Source organism: Scomber scombrus, chromosome 3, assembly GCF_963691925.1.
Source record: "Scomber scombrus chromosome 3, fScoSco1.1, whole genome shotgun sequence".
NCBI classification, from domain to species: domain Eukaryota; kingdom Metazoa; phylum Chordata; class Actinopteri; order Scombriformes; family Scombridae; genus Scomber; species Scomber scombrus.
Genome location: NC_084972.1, coordinates 5,650,247 through 5,673,582, shown reverse-complemented (window position 1 = coordinate 5,673,582; position 23,336 = coordinate 5,650,247). Strand labels below are relative to the sequence as shown.

General features: G+C 39.1%; 1 protein-coding gene across 1 annotated transcript; it reads right to left on the bottom strand.

Annotated features, from left to right (window-relative positions):
* Positions 1–1,248: 1,248 nt before the first annotated feature.
* Positions 1,249–21,961, bottom strand: klhdc8a (kelch domain containing 8A). The gene is made up of 7 exons (XM_062416435.1): positions 21,797–21,961; positions 19,108–19,318; positions 15,138–15,302; positions 13,787–14,005; positions 6,397–6,498; positions 5,821–5,969; positions 1,249–1,302 (listed from the first exon to the last, which is right to left on the bottom strand). The coding sequence occupies exons 1-7, from the start codon at positions 21,959–21,961 to the stop codon at positions 1,249–1,251; spliced, it is 1,065 nt and encodes a 354-aa protein (XP_062272419.1).
* Between the last annotated feature and the right edge of the window lie 1,375 nt (positions 21,962–23,336).

Genomic DNA, 23,336 nt, shown 5'->3' with positions numbered 1-23,336 from the left:
ATTCACATACTGAGAAGCTGAGATAGTGCAACAAGTCAGTGAAAGCCTCCCCAGCTCTTTCACAGTGTAATCGCTGCCATCTAGTGGACAATAAGTGCAACACAAACTACAGATCCCATTTATTTGGTTGAATATGGCTACTCATATCCTCAATATTACATGACATGATTCAGTGTAGGAAATAACAGAGATTGATCATGTTGTAGGATGAACTCTAATCATCAGCACAACAAGATTCCTTATTCATCTCTTACATAACAGCCTGAGCCAAACAAACAAACAGAGTTCAGTTTGGGCTATAATGAAACAAACATAATAGCAGTCAGTAGAAAGTAAAAAAAAAACAATCTTGAACATCACAAAACCTGAGTGAAGAGTTAATAAATGTTCATTATTACTGCACGGCACATTTTTGCACTAAACACTGAAAAGTCTAAAGTTGTATTGCTGCAGGAATAAAATGTACAATCAGTCAAATAGGATCATTTTCTTCTTACAAACAAACAACATATTGTCATTGAATACACTGTTTCTTTTCATATGCGATATAATAAACTCATGATCATACCCACACGTGTGCACTGTTACAGCACAGATGAGTGACAGTACAGCATTCTAAGTGTACTTACTACACCTACTAGAAATGATTGATGGTAACATAAACTTCTCAATCGGTGTTAATTGCTTTAGTGCAAAATGTTGTTACAGTACAGTTTATTGACCAAGCATTACCCTTTTTTTTTTTTTTGGATGATATTAAATAATAATTAAACAAATATTGCAGTCACATCATGTGTAAATCACACTATGTACAATACAAATGCTCAGTTGGTAGCAAGCAGCACGCAAATAAAACACCAAACTAAACATAAAATGCATATATGCTAAAAAATACTGTAAATCCTCCGTATCCTTTCTGTCTACAGTGCTAGACGTATAAGCTACAAAATAGTTTCTTCTTCTTCTTCTCCAAGTATGCACTACAACGTACAACGCAGAAGGCTTACTTACTAAAAATTCATAACTCGTAGAACGTAGAAAGAAAGAGCCAGCTCCTCCATTGTGCATGTGTGTGTGCTTTAACATTAGGGGGGTGTCAGAGTCATAACAGCCCAGCAGGGGGCAGCGTTACATGTTACATCATGTTAGAGAGTCAGACTTTCACTCCGTTTCTCTTGGTGTTTCCTGAATCTGTCTCAGATTCAGGAGGGTTGTAGAGAAAAAATAGGAAGTGGAAATCCCTACAGACTACAGATACTCCTCTTCTTTCACATACAAGATCTCATGTGCAGAGCTGGGAACCTGAAAGAGATAAATAAAGAAAAGATGGTGAAAGGCTCTAAATATTCCAATACTGGCATTTCATTCAAAACTAACCCAATAAATGAATAATTTGTTGTGGTTGGCTGTCAGGCGTTGCTGAATTTTAAACAGAGCAGGTCATCTCCATAGAAACCAGTCTCCTTTTCTTTCCTTTCTTAGTGACCATGGTATGAGAATAATAATGCACTCTGTGGTGTCCTGATTTACAAAAACATCCAAAAGCTCAAATTCAAATGAGTTCACAGAGCTTTAATGTTGGTCAAGACAACAAAATTACAAATGATGATAGATGAACAATTATAGACTTAAACATTAATCATAGACACAGTCTCATGTTTCAAGTGTGTGTTGCAGTAAATAGTATATATATAAGTATATAAAGTCCTGAGTTTGTGCTCCAGTTATTGCACTGTGTAGTGGAATAGAAAAGTGTGTAAAGTACTGGGCCTCTGCTCCAGTTGTGTGTGTGTGTGTGTGTGTGTGTGTGTGTGTGTGTGTGTGTGTGTGTGTGTGTGTGTGTGTGTGTGTGTGTGTGTAGTGCATTAAAAAAGTATGTAAAGTCCTGGACGTGTGCTCCTGTTATTGAACTCTTGGGAGTAGGGGAATAGGTGTAGAGGCAATATGAAGCACCTTATAGAAATAGCTTGTAACTCACAAACTCAGCAGACTGCAGATTGTCCACAAGGGGGAGCTGTTCAGTCACTGTCAAATTAGTTTTAGTCAGTTGTTGCCTGCTATGAGTTCAACACTGGTGCCAGCAGCAGGTTTATTCTTAATTTCGTGCGTTTCAATGGTTAACATTCTTGTGTGATGTTATGCCTCAGTGAATATTAAAAGCCCTGAAAACATATGATCTCATTTAGCTTCTTTCTGTCAGGGATGAACACACGTTCCTGCCAAAATTAGAACAGTTTGGATTATTTCTCTATTTGTGTTTTTTTTCTACCCTTTTCTCACTGGTTTGACGTGGGTGGGTTCAGTTAGAAGTCACTGATGTCATGTAGACAAATGAGGATTTAATAAGTCTGATCTAACCACACCCGCACAGTCTTGATGAAGCAGATCAAATCAGGTTTTGACTGTTTGTTTTCCTTTGAATTTGCATACTAACAGAGATATACTCAAGATTTTAATCCAATTTTTCAGGGGTGACAATCTTCAAACAGAGCTTTGGCATTATTTCTTTCAGGCAATCAACTGTCAGAGAAATGACATCAAAGAGTTAATCACCTATAGAAATAGTTCCCAGTCTAGAGAAAAGTTTTTTGTATTATTAAGTAAAAGATATGTAGAGCTTGACAGTTCATTCCTGACCTTGGAAACCGACAGTCCACTTGCTCTGGAGCTTTCAACTGTTTCACACAGTCCTCGATGGTTGATTCTGAGCAGCATTGAAACTTTGAATACCTGCAGTTTCTTGGCAACTGGACAAACTGATGAGTAATGAGTTTCAACAGATAAAGAATTCAGTTTGTAGTTCATGGTCCACATCTGTATTTCTAACCTGCTGCTGCTGTTGCTTCCCTTGCCGACAGGTGGTGCAGGTTGGACTACAACTGCAGGTCCGGCACTGCAGGTCTGAAAAGTGCTGACACTGTGGCTTTGTAACTGGATGCTAGTGGCTGGGTTCTGCATTAATGACACTATGTCTGTGTCTTTCTCATTCAGTATTGCTCATTTCATGTTAACTGTTCAAGGTCGCTTTTTTGTATATCACCTGCTTTAGGTATTAAGTGTGCAAATGATTATACATAAAATACAACTGCCTTTATACAAGAAGCAATAAACTGGTAGAAACTGCACTGTAATCCATTTATATGGGATTACTTCCTTTTAATCCACAGATATACAATACAGTGTACTATACATTACTTTGTTTTCTGAATATATATCAGACAGAGACTTGACTGTGACTGATTTAGAGTTTGAAGAGTCAATATAGAGATATAATCTCAGACCTATAACAGTGTTTCCCACAGACCATGTAGCAATGTGTGGTGCAGGGTCGTACAGAGATCTTTTGAGCGGCAGGGGCTCTGACCAGGGGGAGGCGGTGTTGCCGTTGTAGCAGGGGTGCTGTGTGTCGGTAACTTAGCAACACTAGGGGGGTCCAGCAAGAACATTTTGAAAAATCGTAGGGCTGCAACTAACGATTATTTTTATAATCGATTAATCAGTCGATTATTTTTTTGATGAATCGGATAAAATAATATTTTTTTAATTTCCACCCCTTCATTCAAAAACAAAAACATTATTTCAAATTGACAATGCAAAAAAGTGCTCAAACAACATGCTGCTTGGACGTCCCTGAGTTGTTAAAGTAATATTAAATTATAAATAATAATTTAAACAAAACAACTAAATGTTAATATCTGATAGCTTTAACAAAATAACATACACATGTATGCTACACAAAAAGGTATTTTCTGTTGTTCAATCGACCTGAGCTGTTGGAACAATAAATAAAAGATAAATAATAATAATGGTTTATTTTTGTAGTTACTAGTTTTACTTTTACCATCATTAGTCTTCCATGCTTAGCTACTAGCTGCTGCTCTCCTCATCGCCTACTGCTGACTGTGAGATCTGAGCAAGTAGAAGCTGATAGTTCACTAACTATAACCAGGGAGCACACTGCAACAAGGTTAATGATCCACACAGTGACATTATATCATTGATATGACGCAAAAGCGATAGAAAACCGATCGTTTTTTGTGCGCGTGCATACGTGCGCACCCGTGCTTCGTGCCGCCCTCGGCAGGATGCAGCACACACTTTCTAGTTTAATGTAGTGTGAACTGCTCCTACACTTTAGAAGACTTTGGTGCGATTGGTCTAATAAGTGTTTGTACGAGAATAACAGGGAGAAAGATTGCTATGCGGAGATGAATGAACAGAACCAAAAAACAACAACCCAGAATCAATTCGTGGCGCTCGGTGTTGATTCTGTGGCGCCGCGCCACACATTGGTCTATGTATGGGAAACACTGTATAATCTCAGACACCCTGAAATTACACATAAAAGATAAAAACACAAAGTCTATATTTTAGTGCATATTCCACCTATTACTCTATTATGAGTTATTATGTTATATCTTTGATTTATTGGGATTACAGCATCACATCTGAAGACTGCAATCTTTTCTTTTTTTCTCTTGTAATTGATCACTAGCGGCTAATTATGATGCATTACAGTATGATGAACACTAATTGTGGGTGCAGGATAAAGCCTTTAGATAATTCAAATGGAATCTGATATATAATAGTGATGATAACAAAAGCAACGTCTTGCTTTTATGCTCAGCAGACAGGGAACTGATCCCAGTTATTGCTGCTGCTGTCAGTAGATTTTCATGAAGTTGCACCACACTGATTACAGACTCCCCCCCCCCCCCATTTTTTTCACATTTTTGTAAAATGCTTGAAAAAAACAGCACAGCTTCTCAGCTCTTAAGAAGCTAAATAATTGTAGAGTGGTATTATTGGTCATTTTTATACATACATTTGGAAAATAACACAAATGATTATGTAAATTATGATTGGATAGACTTGTGTCACGATACCTAATTTTGTTGGACAATATATTGTCTCAGAAATAATTGCGATAAATTACATTATTTTCATTTGAAGATCATTTTATACCACTGATATAATGATAATATAATAGCATAATAATGCAAGGGTGGTGGGGGGTGGGATTGTAGAGTGGGGCCTAAGCCTCTGTAAAAACAGACTGTCATTATGGTTGGGGACAGAGTTATTTACCTTTAATTCTTCTGCAGTCTCCACTCAGGACGTACACAGTGAGGAATGGAGGACACTACTTGCTTAACCAATGTGACATGAATAGTCTCTTAGCTGCTAATGTGAAGTGTGGTTATATTGAGGTCAAAAAATGATCCAGTTCATGTCCATGTATCATACAATAGGTCCATATATAGACATGATGAGGTTGATAATCACATTGTTTTATGATAAGTTGATAATTATTGTGACAGGCCTAGCAGGGAGCAGTTAGTCAGTGAGCCCTTCTTCCTAACAGAGTCCCAGTCCCAGCTGAGTGCACTTCACATTAAGAGTGAGAGGACACATAAGCAGGGAAATTGGGCGACCCACTCCAAAGTCTTTACACTACTAATGACCCTAATGATATGTCTTACTTTTTCAGCTGATGAGCTGCTGTAATTGTGTGCTGTTTAAAGGATCAGGCTGGATTTTTCTTTTCTATAGTTTTCTAATTGTCGGCAAAGTCAGCATGTATCCGAAGTCTGATATATATTATTCCTCTGTGCTGTAGACCTCTGTTGTTGCCCCAAAATCTGTGACAAACACTATAGTATTTCTATTTCAGTCTTTGGAGAGTAGTTCTGTGTAAGGCAGATGACACTGAACATGTGCAAGAATTGTTCTGTTTACAATGCTTTGCTACAGGTATGTTGACAATAAGAAAAATATAGAAAATCACCAGCATTTCCCTTTAAAATGAGGACAATTTACCTGGTTGACTCCTCCCACCACCAGGAGGCGATCTCTGATGACGATGGAGGAGGCTGAGCATCGGGGGAAGGTCATGGGAGCCAACCTCTCCCACTTCTTCCTTTGAGGGTGAAAGGCCTCCACTGTGTCCAAAGCTGAGGGCTCGTGACCTGCAGTCACACACGCACGCACGCACACACACACACACACACACACACACACACAGATATCAGACATATCATACAGGATATTTTGTCAGCTGGATCTCATATTTCAGACTTCCTACATTTTGAAATCACCCACAGTCATCATCATCAAATATGTATTTGATCCTATAAATGAAACAAACAATCTCTGGGTTTCCTCTTCAGTTGCTGACATTCCAGTGTTTTATTAATTATTGTTATTGCGTGCTGTTCATTTTGTTGATGTCTGCCAAGCATGAAATGCTGATCAGAAGCAGCTGAGATTCAGAGAATCCTTCAGCTGTGACGTCTCGGCAGCGTCAAACAAGCAATGTGAGCGCTTCTAAGTGTGTGCTTTAATCTATCAGTTAGTTCTGACATGAATCATATAATAATGCAGCGTCTCTCTTACCAAGACCCCCAGCTACCACCATGCGACCACGCAAGAAAGCAGCCACAAAGTCTGCTCTCTTTGTTTTCATGGCCACCGTCTCCTCTGACTTCAGCCAGGCGCCTGCACAAGAACAAGAAATGACAGCTGGAGTGAGCAAATGTGTGTGTTTGTGTGTGTAAAAGCTTACAAGAGGTGAAGCCGTAGTCCACCTTCAGGACAGGAAGCTACTGAACCTTTTTTTTTTCTTCAGTGTGACCCATAGAAACAGGTCACAAAGAAATCAGCTACAGCCAGGACATGTACAGCGCACGCACGCACACAAAGCAAGGACACAGAGAGGTTACAACAAGCACAGACTAACAGAGCTAAAGAAGGGAAAGGAAGGTTAGTGTCAGACTAGTACTAGGGAGAGAAAGCTGGGATAATGTTGCTTGTTAGCAACACCATTTTCAAGACTGAACTTTTAAACTGGTGAATATCAGGAGACCAGAACATTGACAGCTCTATTTCTGGAAAGTGTTTTCTGTTTAGTGTGAGATGGATGGGGTTGTGGGTTTGAAGTGGCAAAGTTCAACAAGCCACCCAAGCAAGCTAAACATGAATGAAGAAAGTTAAGAAAACAAATAAAGTCTAAACTTTGGAGTAATACACTTGGAGTTGGGTTTGTTATTTGTAGCGGTGTAAAACTGCAGTGACATAGTATCAGAGCAAGCCGAACAGCTGTGGAACAACATCCAATCACAAACAGATCTTCAATAGAGGCGTGGCCGAGCTGGCCTTGTGTATCCTTACTCAAACTTTTAAATGTTGTTTTTGTCACATCTGCACCAAAATCAACTTTACATGCTTTGGGTTATTTGCCATGAAAATGGATACATAAAAAAATGAGGTTCTTCAGAGGTTATTGTGTGTATATTAACAAATCCATTTCAGTTCCATTCCAGGAATGGATGTACAGGCTGCCTGGGGACATCTGTGTTCTTGCTCTGATGCACACAGAGTTGGAAGTCATATCTTTTCACCAGACAGCGAGGGGCTTCTGCTGTAGGGTCTCTAGAAGACATTACAATTTTAATTGAATCTCCCTCATCACCTGAAATTTAAAGGACCAGTGTGTAGAATTTAGTGACACCTTGTGGTGCGATTGGAGATTGCAACAAAAACTGAATATACCCTCCTCTTCCAAGCATGTGAGAACCTACAGTGGTTCCTAAACTTGTGAAAAACATGGAAGGCCTTCTTTAGAGCCTCTGTTTGGTTTGTCCATTCTGGGCTACTGTAGAAACATGGCAATGCAAAGTAACGAAAACCATTCTTATTTTCAGGTGATTATACACTAATTAAAACCTATTTATGAATATAATATTCCATTTCTACCAAGTCAGTTCTGCTAGATGTCACTAAATTCTACACACTGCACATTTAAGCCTCACAATGAACAGTTTCTACAATACCGTTATGGTCTGTATAGAGATTCCACAACCCACAAAGCTGAAGCACTCAAGATGATAAAGGGTGTACGTGAGAGTTGAGGGGGAAATAAAAACACAGTCATCAAAACCATCTTTCTCTTCCCCCAGCAGATTCTGTAGAAGTTTGTATTTCTACGTCTACGTTCTTTTGCTGCCAAACCTTGTTTGTCAGAAGGAAACCCAGACTGGAGAGAATCGTGACAGAGGAAGAAAGATGACTTCATTTGGGCGTGAGGGAGCGAGAGAGAATTGGAAAGAACCAGAGAGAGATAGTACAAGAAAATGATGTTATTGTCTTTTCATTATTACCCCTTTTGCCTTGCCTTTTCTCTTCCCTTTCTCATTTATTCTCTATATCTTTAAATAAGAGGCAGAGACGACAAGGTCAAGACGAACAAATAGAGGTAAGAGAGATAAGTAGCCAGATGGTGAGCCTTCAGTGTGTAATGAGGAAACGTGTCTTCCTTTCCAGTCTGGTGAGAGGAGAACAGAGCACAGATCACAGCTGGCCTTGTTGTTTTGCAGGTAAAATATTTACCATATTCCTCAAAGTACTGGACAAATTTGGACCTGATGGTGGCGCTAAATGAAAAGTCACCAAAGTTATTACAATTCACAGTCAGAGCGTAGCTTCACCTATCAGACCCCAAACAACCCAAAATACCTCTTTGTATAACCTTACATAATAGTTTGATCCACTTGATCCAATTAAATGTGGAAAGTTTTTGGAAATAGCTATCATTAAATGATTTTATGCCATTCATGTGTGCAGGGAGCCAACAGGAGGTCATCCTGCTCAGCCAAAGAAAGTCTCCAATGTACTTCCTACTCTAGTCCTTCCCTCCAAAATTGCAGAAGTCTGAATTTTTACCGGCTTTTCGGTGTAGCAACTTCCATACTAATGAATAGGGTGTCATCTTGGAACATGGTAGCTAGTTTTTCTTAATACTGTTACGACTCCTCACTTTCTGCTGGCAGTGGTGCAATTGGTCACTTCCTGCAAAAGCTGGTAGTCAGGGAGGGTCATTAGTGCAATGTCCTCTCTCTGTCTCTCTCTCTCTCTCATAGGCTCCACATCTCTTCAGGTTCTGGATTTATTATGGCGTTTTCTTTTGCATTCAGTGGCAGCACACCCATGCCTCACTCATCCATACACCGCATGCCTTTAGTAAATAGTTATATTGTTTAGTTTACGATAAAACCTGGTACTTAAACCTGCCCTCGTTGTCACATGCATTGAGCTATTTGTGACAAGTGGGGGCTCGTCCGTGATTTGAACCTATGAGAATAACAAACTGTAATATGACAGCTGTTTTAGGGACAGTTGATTTTACTACCTTATTCAGTCTCACATTATTGGCAGGATGTTTTAGGATTTTTTTTTTTTTTTGATCAAGTGTTGACCATATTCCATTTTAAGTGGGTCATATATGAACAAGCTAGTTTTGTTACTTGGTTTGGTCAGCTATGCATCAGTTACACCTGGCAGTTACAGGGTGTTCATATGTATTTTGAACAATCTCTATGTAACTAGTTTGTGTGATGCAGCCTGTTTTATGTAGTGATGTATAAATGTCCACCTTGAAAACACTTGCAATACAACTAGACACAATTTGAAGTCATGAACAGCTAATGCAATCAGCACCTGGAATCATTGTGGTTACATTCTGGTCTATTGAGGCTACTCATGATGCAGAAATTCGAAAATCCTTCTTTTTTGAAATGAACATACCAGTAAATAGTTGCTGACGCTTATACAAAATTGGATACAGAAATTACTTCTTTTTGATTCTGGGGAAAAAAACACTCAAACATAATTCTATTATTCCTACTACCACGATACAAAAAGCAAGATACAACAATAGAAGCCCTTTCTTAAACAGTGTTACATATTACAGGCTGGATTTTCTTCTTTAAATCAAAGTTGTGTAAACACTTCACGCTACAGACTTATGGTCCAGGCCTTTGAGACTGAGTTGCAACTGCAGGCCTGATTCCTATTTGCTTTTGGAGGGATTACACGAATGTTTGCGCCAAGATTTTCTTTGTAGGACGCGGGGAAAACACCAGCATGTATTATTCTGCTCTGGAGGGAGAAGGCTGAAGAGTATAACGAGACAGAGAAAATACAGAGAATACAGATAGAGAGAGAGAGAGAGAGAGAGTGACAATAGAATCAGGGAGATGAGGCGATTCTCTGATGACTTGGTTTTGTAGTCTGTGTGGTGGTAATTTTGTCCGCAGCTCTCCTATATAATTGCCCCTTGTGATTAAAATTAGAAAAGGATGGTGATTGGTTCTCTGTCTTTGATGGATTCTGTCTGTCTGTCACATGTGAAATCTCAGACACTGATGACCACATTTAGTTGAGCCCTTTGAACAAGAGCCATTATTTTCTAACATTTTTTAATCATTATCACATATTGGTCCAAGAGGGCACATTTGTTCTATTCATATTTCTGCTTTTGTGCTTTGGGTAGTTCCACCATCTAAAGCAGGATATAAATGAAATAAAGACAACATGGGAATACACTTTGGCCCTCAGGGGGACTGCATCATTTCTGGTTATTGTTACTGTTGCCTGAGTTCTATTTGCTTAGGCAAGAGGGGCTGATGAAAGTGTTGCTTTGTTGTCTGCTCCAGAATGTACTACTCCAGTTGAGAAGAGCAACTGAAACAGAAAATTTAAAAGGCCAGTTCACCCAAATCACAAAAAAACATGTGGCCCTCTTTGACCTAGAAATAGTTCCAGATACTGAGAAGCCTCAGGAACTAAACTAGGATCTCAGTATAAACAGTTTTCTGACTGTCCAGCTGCCAAAATGTATTCTAAAAAGGGACATACAGTATGCAAACAAATGATTTGTTCACGTTTGGCCCTGATTTTTCCTTTTTAGGCAACATATTGGGCATTTCTTTCTTTATAGTAGAGGTTGTTGAGGCTGTATGCAGGAAGACTGACGAACTACAGACTGCAAACTCCGCTATAACAGTTCTGAATTTAGCTCTTGATTTACCAGTCAGTCTACATTCCAACCCTCACCTATGGTCACAAGCTTTGGGTAGAGACCAAAAGAATGAGATCTAAGCGGCCAAAATGAGTTTCCTCTGGAGAGTGTCTGGGCTCAGCCTTAGAGATAGGGTCAGGAGTTCAGACATCCGGTGGAGGCTAGGAGTAGAACCTGAGCTGAGGTAGTTTGGGCATCTGCTCAAAATGCCTCCTGGACGCCTAACTCTAGAGGTGTTCTGGGCACATCCAACTGGTAGCAAACCCTGTTGCAGACCCAGAACATGATGAAGGGATTATATATCTCTCCTGAACTGGGAATTCCTTGGGATCCCTCAGGAGGAGCTGGTAGGTGTTGCTGGGGAGAAGGATGTCTGGGTTTCATTTCCCCAGATAAGTGGCAGAACATGGTTGAATGGACTGAATTTAGACCTTGGTTCCTTTAATTGATACTCTTAAAATAGTTCCAGGAGTCCTTGAAAAGCTGCTCTGGTGTAAACAGGCTAACTCTGTTAGTAGTGTTTGATCAGGTTTTTGAGATATTTGAGATATCTGCTCCCACCTTAACATAACGAGGGTGAATGTCATTTAGTTTGTGGTGCTCACAGCACTAACACGTCTGTTGTATTGTGAAGGAGGCAGACATTTTGGAGACGAATACCTCAAAAGTTGAACTATCCTCATGACTAGATACCACAAGAGGAAACAGAGAAAATATATAAAGGGTGAACTGACCCTTTTAGATGATTTTCAAAAGCCACAGTTTTTCATTCTCTCGTGTTTATTAACTTTCACAACTACAATCTTTGTGTTTTCCGTTGGGCTTGCTGTGACTCGCCTAGTGGTGTGCACACAATGTTGAAACTCTTGCAGAGACATCACCTAACAGGCGTGCGTGTTAATACTGGCGATATGGAATGGAACAGTAATAGAATATCACTGTGTGACAGCAGATTGCATGACCATGTGTGTGTGTGTGTGTGTGTGTGTGTGTGTGTGTGTGTGTGTGTGTGTGTGTGTGTGTGTGTGTGTGTGTGTGTGTGTGGAGTGAGATATTGCTGAAGATTGATAATAAAGCAATCTGTTTCTGGATCTTGTAATTTAAAGCGCTCCTCATCCACAGCCCTACCTCCGCAGCTCATCTCACGTCTCATCTCCACCAAAATTAGATTGGAGAAACGGGGGTACGTCTGCCACCCCCCCTCCCCCACCCCCCCACTCTGCTGTGCATGTGTGCGTGTGCATCACTATATAAGTGAGCTGTATTTGTGTGTGTTAGAAAGCCTTTCTTCTTTTCTATCTCCCTCTCTTACACACAAGGCAAACTTTCTTCCCATTATCATACATTATCATTATCGCTCCCCGTGTTCTCCTTTATTTGGCTTTCATTTGACCGATCCCGAGGTGTGACCACATATCCAGCTGTCTAAAATGACTTATCGATTTTTTCTCTCTCTCCCGTTTCTCTACTTCTGGTCCCTCCTCAATTTGTTCACCTGTTACTCTGGGGGTGTCTTCGCCGGATAGAGTGATAAGTCATTCTGCTGTGTTGACGGACACAGAGTGTGAACAGAATGACGAGAGGAACGAGTAAGAAAGTTTTCTATTGGAGTAGAAAAGTATTTCTCTCCATGGGGCGGGTTGATGTTAATGCCTGCTTTGTGAGACAGTAAAGTCAAAATGAAGACGCATGCTGTCAGTGACGAGAAGATGATGAGACATTTGCTGATACCAAAAACAAAATGCCTGTTGGGTATGCTGTCAAAATGAAAAAATCTCCTCCTCTAACATAATAATTTTCATTTTCTGGACTGCAGACTTGACAGGCAGGTCCCTTATTGGTTAAAGAGACGCTAAACGAATACTTAAGACATTTAGGAAATGTGCATAATTTCTTCCTTTCTAAGATTTGCATCAATCTTCAAATATCACTCTGTCTGTGCATTATGTTTTGAGCTAGATATTTAGCCTAGCTTAGCATAAAGACTGGAGGCAACAGCTGGAGGGGAGCTAGCCTGACTAGATGGTATAAATGTTTAACTCTCTTGTTTACATATGTAAAAATGACAATTTGTGATTTTATATGGAGTTGAAGCTGGGGGGATTTCTTGGTGAATGACAGCCAGGGGGCACAGACTGTGTGAGGCTTTTCCAGCTTCTTGTTTTCATAGTATCGTTACCAGATTTGGTATAATCACATCTGTACAGAGAACTGAACCAAACCTGTGCAAACTAACTGAATTATTGGGCGGATGCTGTCTGTTTATGGGAGTTAAGCAAACAAGATACATGATGTAAAGCAGACAGCTAGAGATGTGTTGGTTGGTGCAATTTTTTTACGTTCACTTTTTTTTCACTTTCCACACCTTCTATATTCCCCTTGCTTCAGTCTTTAGCCAGTTTTCCAGGCTAATCACGTCCTGACTCCAGCTCTGTACGTAATACAAAGACATGAAGACATTATCTCAGAAAGAAAGGAATACGCACATTTCCAAAAATGCTGAAACAATACTTTAAAAATTTTACAGTTTTCTACAGTTAACTAACCTGAATATAATAGTTTTGGACACAGTTTTGGAGCAACATTATGCATACAGTGCCTTCAAAGCCTTCAACCCTTCTTTATATTTTTTAATCATTCCAACTCTTCTACATCCTGCTTATACTGAGTAAAATACTCAAACTCATGATGACATTTGTTGTATCTGCCGTTCCAGCTGGATAGTTTTATACACATTACAGTGACTCATCCTGACATATCTGACATCTTTCAAAAATGTAAAGTTCAGTTGTGTGTGTATGTGTTCTTATTAGTGAATTATGGTTCAACAAGCAGCACTGAAAAGGCAAAATATGTCACTGGAAGATCATTAAAGTTTATAATAAAAAATATAGAAGTTTTATCATATGACAAAATTTTTTTCTTTACCTTGGTTGGTGTCAAAAATGTTGACGTTCTTGGTGAACTTGGAGCTCTGGTGTCCTCCTCCCTGCCGCAGTCCTCCCAGCAGACAAAGCCTCCCAGCTGGGTCCCATATCACTCCCCCATATGAACGTTTGCACGGCACCATGGGTAGCGTAGTCCAGGAGCGTGTCTCTGAGTCGTAAACTTCGAAGGCTTTCACGGGTCGCTTACACTGACGGCCACCTACGAGATTGTGTCAAAATATCACCACTATGCATATCAGGAGAATTTAGTTGTGTTCTAAGCAGTCAATGTTGATGATTGCTCTCTTTTGGCTTTAGAGAGACTGACATATATTGCTAGAGGAAAAAGAAAACAATTCATCTAAATTTTGGAAACGTTTTAAAGAATAAGAATATCCCACTGTCATGAATGTCATCACTACAGCTGGTTTTAGTTTTCCTTTTTTATACCTGTATTTCATATTGATCTAATAGATTATTTAAAGGTGCACTATGCATGATTTTCAATGTCAAAGTCATACTAAAATAATCCCTCTCAATCATCTCTTATGACCCACTAGAAGTGTTTGGAGGTGTATATATCTCCACAGATTTCTCCCGGTATTTTCATATTATTTTGCTGTGTTCAGAACATTTCTGGGCGTCAACCAATGGGCAGTGGGTGTGTAGCCTTCAGCCAATAACAGTCTGCAAGGTGTGAGGTCAGTAGTCGTAACGTAGTGACCAGGTTACATCGTTGTCTCTGTCTCTCGCCTCTGCTCTATGTCTCTGTCATGAATGTATAAAGAGCAGCATGTCTGTGTGTTAGTTTGACTGATGGTAGAGCAGGGCTACACACACACACACACACACACACACACACACACACACACACACACACACACACACACACACACACACACACACACACACACACACACAGAGCAGAGAGGCAACAGCACACAGGATGAAGCTCTGCATTCACACAAAATCCGGCAATGCGGCAACTTTCGAAAAGATTTGTGCAGAAGTGTGTAGAAGAATCAATCAGAAAAATAACATTTTATTTCTATGTTTCATCTGCTTTGTTCTACTTCTCTTCATTCACTCTCTAGCTCTCTCGACCACTCATTCACTATCTCATTCTCTCTGGATGAGATGAGGAGGGCTCACTTTTGAATGCTGTTCGTTTACAAACACAACCCAACAAATCCTGCATAGTACACCTTTAACTACCCATTTGTATGTCAAACCTTTGTATATTCTCTTTTCTATATGTGTATAAGCATTTGACACAACTTTTATTTTCCTTTACATTTTTTATTAATATTGCTTAAGAAAAAGAAAACACACCCACACCAGTCAGTTTGTACCTGCCACGTAGAGCTTGTTGGCCAGCAGATGTATGTTAGCATCATATCGTGGGGTCGGCATGGGAGGAAGTAGCGCCCACACGTCCTTCCGAAGGTCGTACTGCTGCAGGATGCTACGAGGGAGCAGGTCAGCACCCATTCCCCCTACAGCCAGAGCCCGGCCATCTACACACACACACACACACACACACACACACACACACACACACACACACACACACACCAAAGTTTCGATCATTGTTATGTATCAGATAAGCAAAGTTGAAGCCACAAACACACTTTTCGATGTAAGGTAAGACACATTTGTCCATACGAATGCTGCCTAAATAAACAGACACCAAAGAACAATAACCAGCTGCTCAACTAAGATTACTTTATGAAAGAAGTGAGCTCGTGACGAGGCAAGAGACTGTGACAGACATGGGGAAGCTCAGGGAGTACAACAGCAGAATAAAAATGCACAAATCCATGTCTGGCACTTCAGTATGACACCTCCAGCATAAGAATAGAGGCGGGTGAGGGTGATGAAGCAAGAGAAAATACAGCATTAATCATCGGGATGAAGGAAAAAAAAGAAGGGGGCTACGGAGAAGGGATCTACATTTTTATTATTTTAAAAAAATCGTATTTACTTTTCTAGGTTTTCAAATACCTGGCATTTTTCAAGTCTAACCTCAGTGTATCCAAAACAAAAGTTTCCAAAACACTTCTGCAGGTAGAAGTAAAGCTCATTACCTGAAATTCATTATCTGATATCTGGACAATAATGATTCTTCAAACGTCAATAAAAATGACATCATTTAGTCAATCAGGTGACTGACTATCCTTTTCAAAACAGCATATTTATTTTAATTTGGCTCCATCGATCATTTTGTCAGACTATTTGTCTCTTTTTCAGCTGCTGGGGGTGTGATGAGTTTGAGGGTGAAACTCCAAGAAAAGGGGCCAAAAGGATCGAAGATTTGTCAGGGAGATGGAGAGAGCAGCACGATGAACCTGTACGCACCAAATAAGTCTGTGCGTGTACAGCATCTATCTGTGTTCCAGCAGACACTGACAGATGCCTTGCCGGATTGAACACAAACTCACCAAGCCTGAAGAGACGCTATCTCTCTATCTCTGAAAAAAAAGCCTGTTTATTTGTATCGACTGTTGGACTGATCCCAAGAAGTGAGTGTAAAAATATTACTGCTGTAGCATCAAATGGGAGAAACTGTGTGAAAGACTTCTTGGTTCAAATTAATGGAGCAGTGTTGCAGTTCACATTTTTTACAGTTTAGACACAGGATATATATTTTCATCTGTTTTAAAGCAAACTGACAATTCAAATCATAAAAATTGGATCCATATCTGGAGAAAAAAACAAAACCAAGTCAGCATATTGAAGCCTGAGGTAGAGAATATGTTCTATTGCAAAAATAATATTTCCCAGAAGACTGGAATGCACCATAAAATGCACATTGATACTGACAGCAAAAGCAATCAGTGTGTCTCTTTGTTTTAATGTAAGATATATATATATATATTTTAGTGTGCCACAGCTCTCTCCAGCACCATCACCACCATCCTCCTCCTCCTCGTTTTTACCGTTGTTGATTTAACTAAGATTTAACATTCATGTGTGTGTGTGTTTTTTAAGGGTGGATTAACTCTCCCAGAAGACTCCTCGTTGCTGCTGCTCCGGTTCTTTAAGAGCTCCCTTAGAGAGAGGAGCCTTTTAACAGCGAATCTAACTGTAAAACCACTTTCATAAAACATTTGTCTGTGTGAGGTTTTTCAAATGTAAATTTCAGTATGTTTTCCAAGTAGCAGTTTGATTGACATCCGCCTGTGAACAGCTTGATTTTCTTTTGAATACACGCTGCTTTAGTACATTTAGAACATTTATTTATTCTCAGGGGAGGAAGGTAAATAATGACATTTATTCAAGTTCTATACTTAAGTACAATTTTGAGGTACTTGTACTTTACTTGAGTATTTCCATGTGATGGTACTTTATACTTCCACTCCACTACATTTCTGAGGGGAATATTGTACTTTCTACTTCACTACATATATTTGACAGCTATAGTTACTTTTCAGATGAAGATTTGACACAATGGATAATATAACAAGCTTTTAAAATACAACACATTGTTAAAGATGAAACCAGTGGTTTCTTACAAAAAGCAGTGTGTAGTCAGGCTCACATTTCAGATATCTATAAGTTGTTAACAGCTCCACCAAATAGTGATTTTTCCCTCTAAACTTCTCACATGGTTTCATTTCATTTGCAAAAATCCAAGATTATAAAAACTGAAAACGGATTTGTGTATCAGAACTTCCTCTCCCATTAATCATCTCACCACCCCTCACATTTATCTGCTGACCCTTTGGAGGGGCCCCACCCCTAGGTTGGGAACCACTGGACTAAACTAGCTAACTGTATATAAAGTAATGTAAACTCCAGCAGCTACAACAGTTACATGCTGCTCTAACACTGATGCTTCACTTTTAATAACAGACTTTATAAAAATAATGGAAGTAGCCATTGTGATGTCACCCAATGGATTGTGCACTCCCGTTCTGACACCAGTTTTTGGTGTAGCATGTGAGGCTTTGCCCAATCAAGTTGACTGCTTAGATGATACTGCCCAAGTAATTCAAACCTCCAGTTCATCTGGAGTCAATATACTGTGTCTTTTTGGGTGAGAGGATGTTCTGTTCTTGTACCTATGTATGACTGGAGCAAATTCTTGGGTACATATTTCAGGAAATTTGACAACATTAAAAGCTACCATCATTTTCCATGCAGTCAAGGCTCTACATTGGTCACAATGAAAAAGTTCTTTAACAGTGATGACATTTCCCAAAACTTGGATGCTCTTGACCAAATGCTTTGCCTGATCAACTCCATCCAAATGGTTTTGTTGCTAAAAGGCAACAGTATCTTTACAATGAAATAAGGGAATTTGTGAGAAAGGACAAACAGGACTTGGTTTATCCCCTCTGTCAGGCTGTGATTGTAAATAGTGATGAATCAAGTGATTCTGGGGATGAAGTTATTCTACCACCTGCCAAATACAGTGGTGGTCGGGGTCGAGGGAGGTTGTAGAGGAGGAGATGTCTGAGCGGATTATTGTATTGTAGCCTTGAATGCCCTTGAGTCTACAGTTAATGTTTATCTCTCAACATTTCAGTGTATTTCCTGTTCTTTTGAAAGTCATATATATCAGTGTATTTCCTGTAAGGGTAATTTTGACAATAATAGTGAGAAAAGTTGTTCAGATAAATATAACACATTCAATATATTTGATATTATTTTATAATATTTCATATATATAATATATATATGAAATATATGTATGTTTACATAATATGTATGTAAATATGTTTAATCTGTACAATATAATATTTAATATGTATACTGTAATAATATATAATTTATAGTAACTTCGATTAATTGCATTACTCAATATATATTGTAACATTATAACTAATAATTACACTATATGTCTTTATAGAAATATGTTTTTATAGACTTCATCGCTATGAAATGTTTTTATATTGATTCTTTAAAATGTTAATATAGTATGTAAATTATAAAATGATGCCATGTACCTACAGAAAAAGTGTTTGATGGTAAAGTTGAATACATTGAATGTCATAATAAATACATACATACTCATACATATTCATATGTTATCAGAATGTCACCATGTGATGGGTTTTCCCAGGTCCCATCACATATTTTGCTTATATTTAATACTTTTGGACTTCTACTTAAGTAAACTTTTTCATTAAGGACTTTTATTTGTAATGAAGTATTTTTTCATTGCTGTGTTGGTAATTTTGCCTAAGTTATGGATCTAAATACTTCTTTTACCACTGCTTATTCTGCATTGGCTACCAAAACAGTTTATCTTACATACAATGAAAATGACCTACTATTGTATATGCATCCTCTAAATCATCATGACTCAGTCCATACCTTTCACAGCCATGAATACACCCATCAGGGCCTCCCGTAGAGCGCTCCTCTTCCTCCACCTCCCTTCCTCTGTGTTGTACATCTCCACCACCTTCAGGGGACTCTGGTCCTCTCCCACTCCTCCCACCACCAGGATCTGCTTTCCGAGCACCGCTACAGCTGCTCCAGCACGAGGGGTGGGCATGGGGGCCAAGCTCATCCACCGATCCCCCTGCGAACAGGGACAAGCAACCAACGATGAAGGACACATCTGCTATCATAATATGTGGTTGATTTTCACTTGTATGATTCAACTAACTTCAATTAGGTCATACAGTATTACCAAGTACAACTCATTGGTTCATCTGTGACACACTTAATATATTGCTGGCAAACAGAGCAGAACAGATGCTTCATTATCATCATAATCTTTACAAATACTTAATACTCACATAAACTTCTGAATGTTCCAGAGTATCTTTTAGGATTTTTTAAATGTCAATGTGTCAGGCAGCAGCAGCAGCAGCAGCAGCACAGAAAAGCTAAAAGTTTTCCGAAGTTTTTCCTTTTCTGACTTTGTGCACCTCCTCTGTGTCAGGATTTGCTTTGTAGAGAGAGCTGGTTTATTTCCAATTTAAATCCATTGATTTGTGACAGCGTCTTCAGGGGGCTTAGATCTCATTAAAGTTTAAATAAATCCCCAAACAGTTGCACAGTGGAAATTGAAATACAGCAACGTGTAGTGCTTTGCTGTTGATTTGCCAAGAAAATTATAAGCCTAATATTCTAGTTAGAATTTTCCCCTTCCAGTGTATTCAGCGCATTTTGACAAAATATGTCATTTCATTCAAGGGTACGTGTGAATTTTAGGGCTCTGTTTTCGCAAAACCAGTGCAGTCTTTATACATTTTTCCTCAGGCGCTTGTTGTTGTTGGGTTTTTTTTGCGTCTGTGCAGTTTGGTAATTTCCTGGCTCCAAACAGGCGCTCCCCCTGCGTTGACATGGGAAGAGAGGCACAGCTGAGGTCGTGTTTATGCAGATGACGCGCTGCAATTTTGGTGTTCATTTTGGCATGAAATTGCGTTTGCGATAAAAACCTGCTCAGGCCACCTCTTATCACACACGCAGACACGGGGCAATTTTCATGGCTTCAGTTTACAGAGGCGCACACAGACACAATGACGTCTCCAAAAAAAAAATTATAAAACACCTTTCATTTATGATAAATTTCACCCCTTTCAGTTTGGGATTTTTTTTAATAGCAATTATATAATCCACATGAGTGTAATCCAGTGACCTAGAGTTCAGAAGTATGATCTGTTGGGTGATTGAGTTTCCCACAACAACTTGTAGAACGAGGGATCTTTTCTATGTTTATTAAACAGCTGGAGTCATCATCACACAGCAGCAGGAACAATACATGTCTCATCTACAAGCCTCCGATTTGAGATATGTTATTTTCTAAACACCAGCCTGGAACGCTGTCTAATAGAATCAAATATTTGGAAGTAAAGCAGGATGTTTTCTTGAGCTCCATCAAATCTATCAGGACATTTTTATTAAATAAACGTTCAAACTCAGGTTTGAGAATTAAACTATTTTCTCGGTAATGTCACAAGGATCATGACGGTGCACTTTCAGTTTTGCTACACACAAATATACACAAAATATTTGCAGTTGTCAGTTTTGTGCATGCATATAATCAGTGTGTGAAACGGATTCTGACAACCGGAGCTCCTTCTTAAATAGAGTAGACATATATCAACATCCTTGATGCCGTGAACAGATAAAAACATGTTCGTGACAACTTTTTAAAACAGGTTGAAACACACTCCTACTCACTTCACTTATTAAATCACAATTTTAGGGTTAATATCTTAGACTGCACTCTAAATTGTATTTTGTGTGTGTACAGCATCTCTCTTTGTTTGTCTTTTTATCTGTATTAATCTATTTTAGCTTAATTTTATTTCCTTTTAACACTTTTAATTGTATTTATTTATTTCATTATTATGTTGCTTTTATATCCTGACTTGATGGATTTGATGTTTTATGTAAAGCACTTTGAATTGCCTTGTTGTTGAGATGTGCTAATACATTTGCCTTGCTTAACGACCAGCTTTCCAAACCTTTATATCTGTTAATTTATGGATATAATAAGTACCTAAAAGCATAAACGAGAACTTTCAAATATGCAGAGGAGAAGTGCAGTGTTTAAATGTATTAACTATTCTATATTCTTTGTTGTGGTGGCAGCACACATGAAAAACCATCAGCTTTATTTGAACTGATGAATATTAATATTTGGGGTGTCCTGGATGGATATTATGGAGCTTCTGGTGCTTCATAGAAGTGAACTAATTTCTCTCTCTCTCTCTCTCTCTCTCTCTCTCTCTCTCTCTCTCTCTTTCTCTCTCACTGTTTCATCTGTTGCTGTGTATAAAGTCTCTCCCCCACGTTGCACCTTGCTGTGTCTGGGTTGCACCAGTGCTAATGGTTAGGAAAATTACAAGAAACTAATATTCACACCCACACGCGCCATGAGCCAAGAATCAAGACCTGGATCTGTGCCTGCACCCTTATTTCAAGAAAATAGGTCCCATAATGTTTAACCAAAATATTACACTGACATCATTACTAACAGTTCAATCCTTAATTGGTGTAAAAATGAAACATTAGATACAGTATCCAGGTGGTACTTATTTCATACCTCAGGTGAGTAGAGCTCAAGGGAGGGGCAGGGCCTCCCCGCAGCGTCGCAGCCCCCCAGCATGTACATCTGCCCCCCCACCTCAGTCAGAGTGTGGTAGACGCGGCCGCTGGGCAGTCGTGCCAGGCTCTGCCAGTGAAACTCCTGGGCTGAAGGCACCGCCATGGCCTCGGCACCTCAGGGGAGAACAGGGAGGAGGCCAACGGACAGGGAGGGCTTTCGGAGGTGGATTGATTAGAGGGAAGCTGAAGACTGAAGAGGTGTGGGAGAGCTGGTAGAGCTAGGACAGGGCCCCAGGGTGAGGGGGAGGTTCTTAATTGGAAAGTTGAAGCGGAGGTAACAAGTGGGAGTGCTGGATTAGTTAAAGGCCAGGCTGAACTCTCCTCTCCTGAGAACTCTCCTTACACTGGGCCCTGGTGAAGACAGGAGGTGAAAATACATTTAGAACTGAAATACACTGAGAGCAAAAGTCGATCACATTTGAAGAACTTCAGTGAAGAGTAACGTGCACTTCCTCTTGAGTGGCCATTAGCAGTAACCTGTAAGATGTGAACAGCAGTGTGTCATTAGAAACAAACTCACTGCTCAAAGCGGATATTGCCTGTTTTTGTTGATCTTCTTTCATTTATATACCATTATGATTCCAGATATCTATGTTAAACATGATCAAGGGTCCAAAACTTTAGGTGAATATATGTAAAAGTCTGTTAGTCTGCTCTTAACACGTTGTCAGATAGTTCGTGCACGTCCACAAACAGTTGTCTGTTCTGTAGCCTTTGTTGCTAAGGCTGTTGCTAATGTTGTTTGCTTCCACTCTCATATTTCAGACTGGACTTAAATGAGTAAGGAAGGATATGAGTAGCTTATATTTCGATAATAAATAAGTGAAATCCAACTACCACTGGTTATTTATGTAGCATGAGCTAACCAATCAGAAACAGAGCGGGCTCATCGAGAGGGAGGGGCCTTAAAGAGACTAAAACTGCATGTTTCGAACAGAGGCTGAACTGAGGGGCTGCATAAAGGGCCAGTATAAGTTAAATAAGGAGTTGTTAACTGTAAATCATGCATTCAAAATAAAGACCTGTAATTGTGTGTGTTACGTCCTCTTTAACATGCTATTGGAACAGCTATTACTAGTCCTTTACAGAAACAAAAGATTGTCATATAAAAGATTCATTGTTTTTTTTTTTAGATTAAACTACTCATAACATTATTATAAATGAATTAAAAATAAATTAATGCTAAATTATAAATTAGCTCAAGATAACACATTAATTTAAAATGATGATCTGATATATGATATTTTTTAGTATAGTTTGTTACTTTTACTGTACATTGACTTTTAATTGTAATATCAATATACTAAAAGTATTATTTTTTATATCACTTAGGAGAAATAACTTTTTAGGATTATTTTTATATAATTGCGACTTTTACTTTAAAAACACAGATCATTTTCCTCCAACTCTATGGTTCCCCTCAGTTCTACACAGCATTTTAGTGTCTTTCAGCTCATTGTTTCGGTTTTACTTTAAGG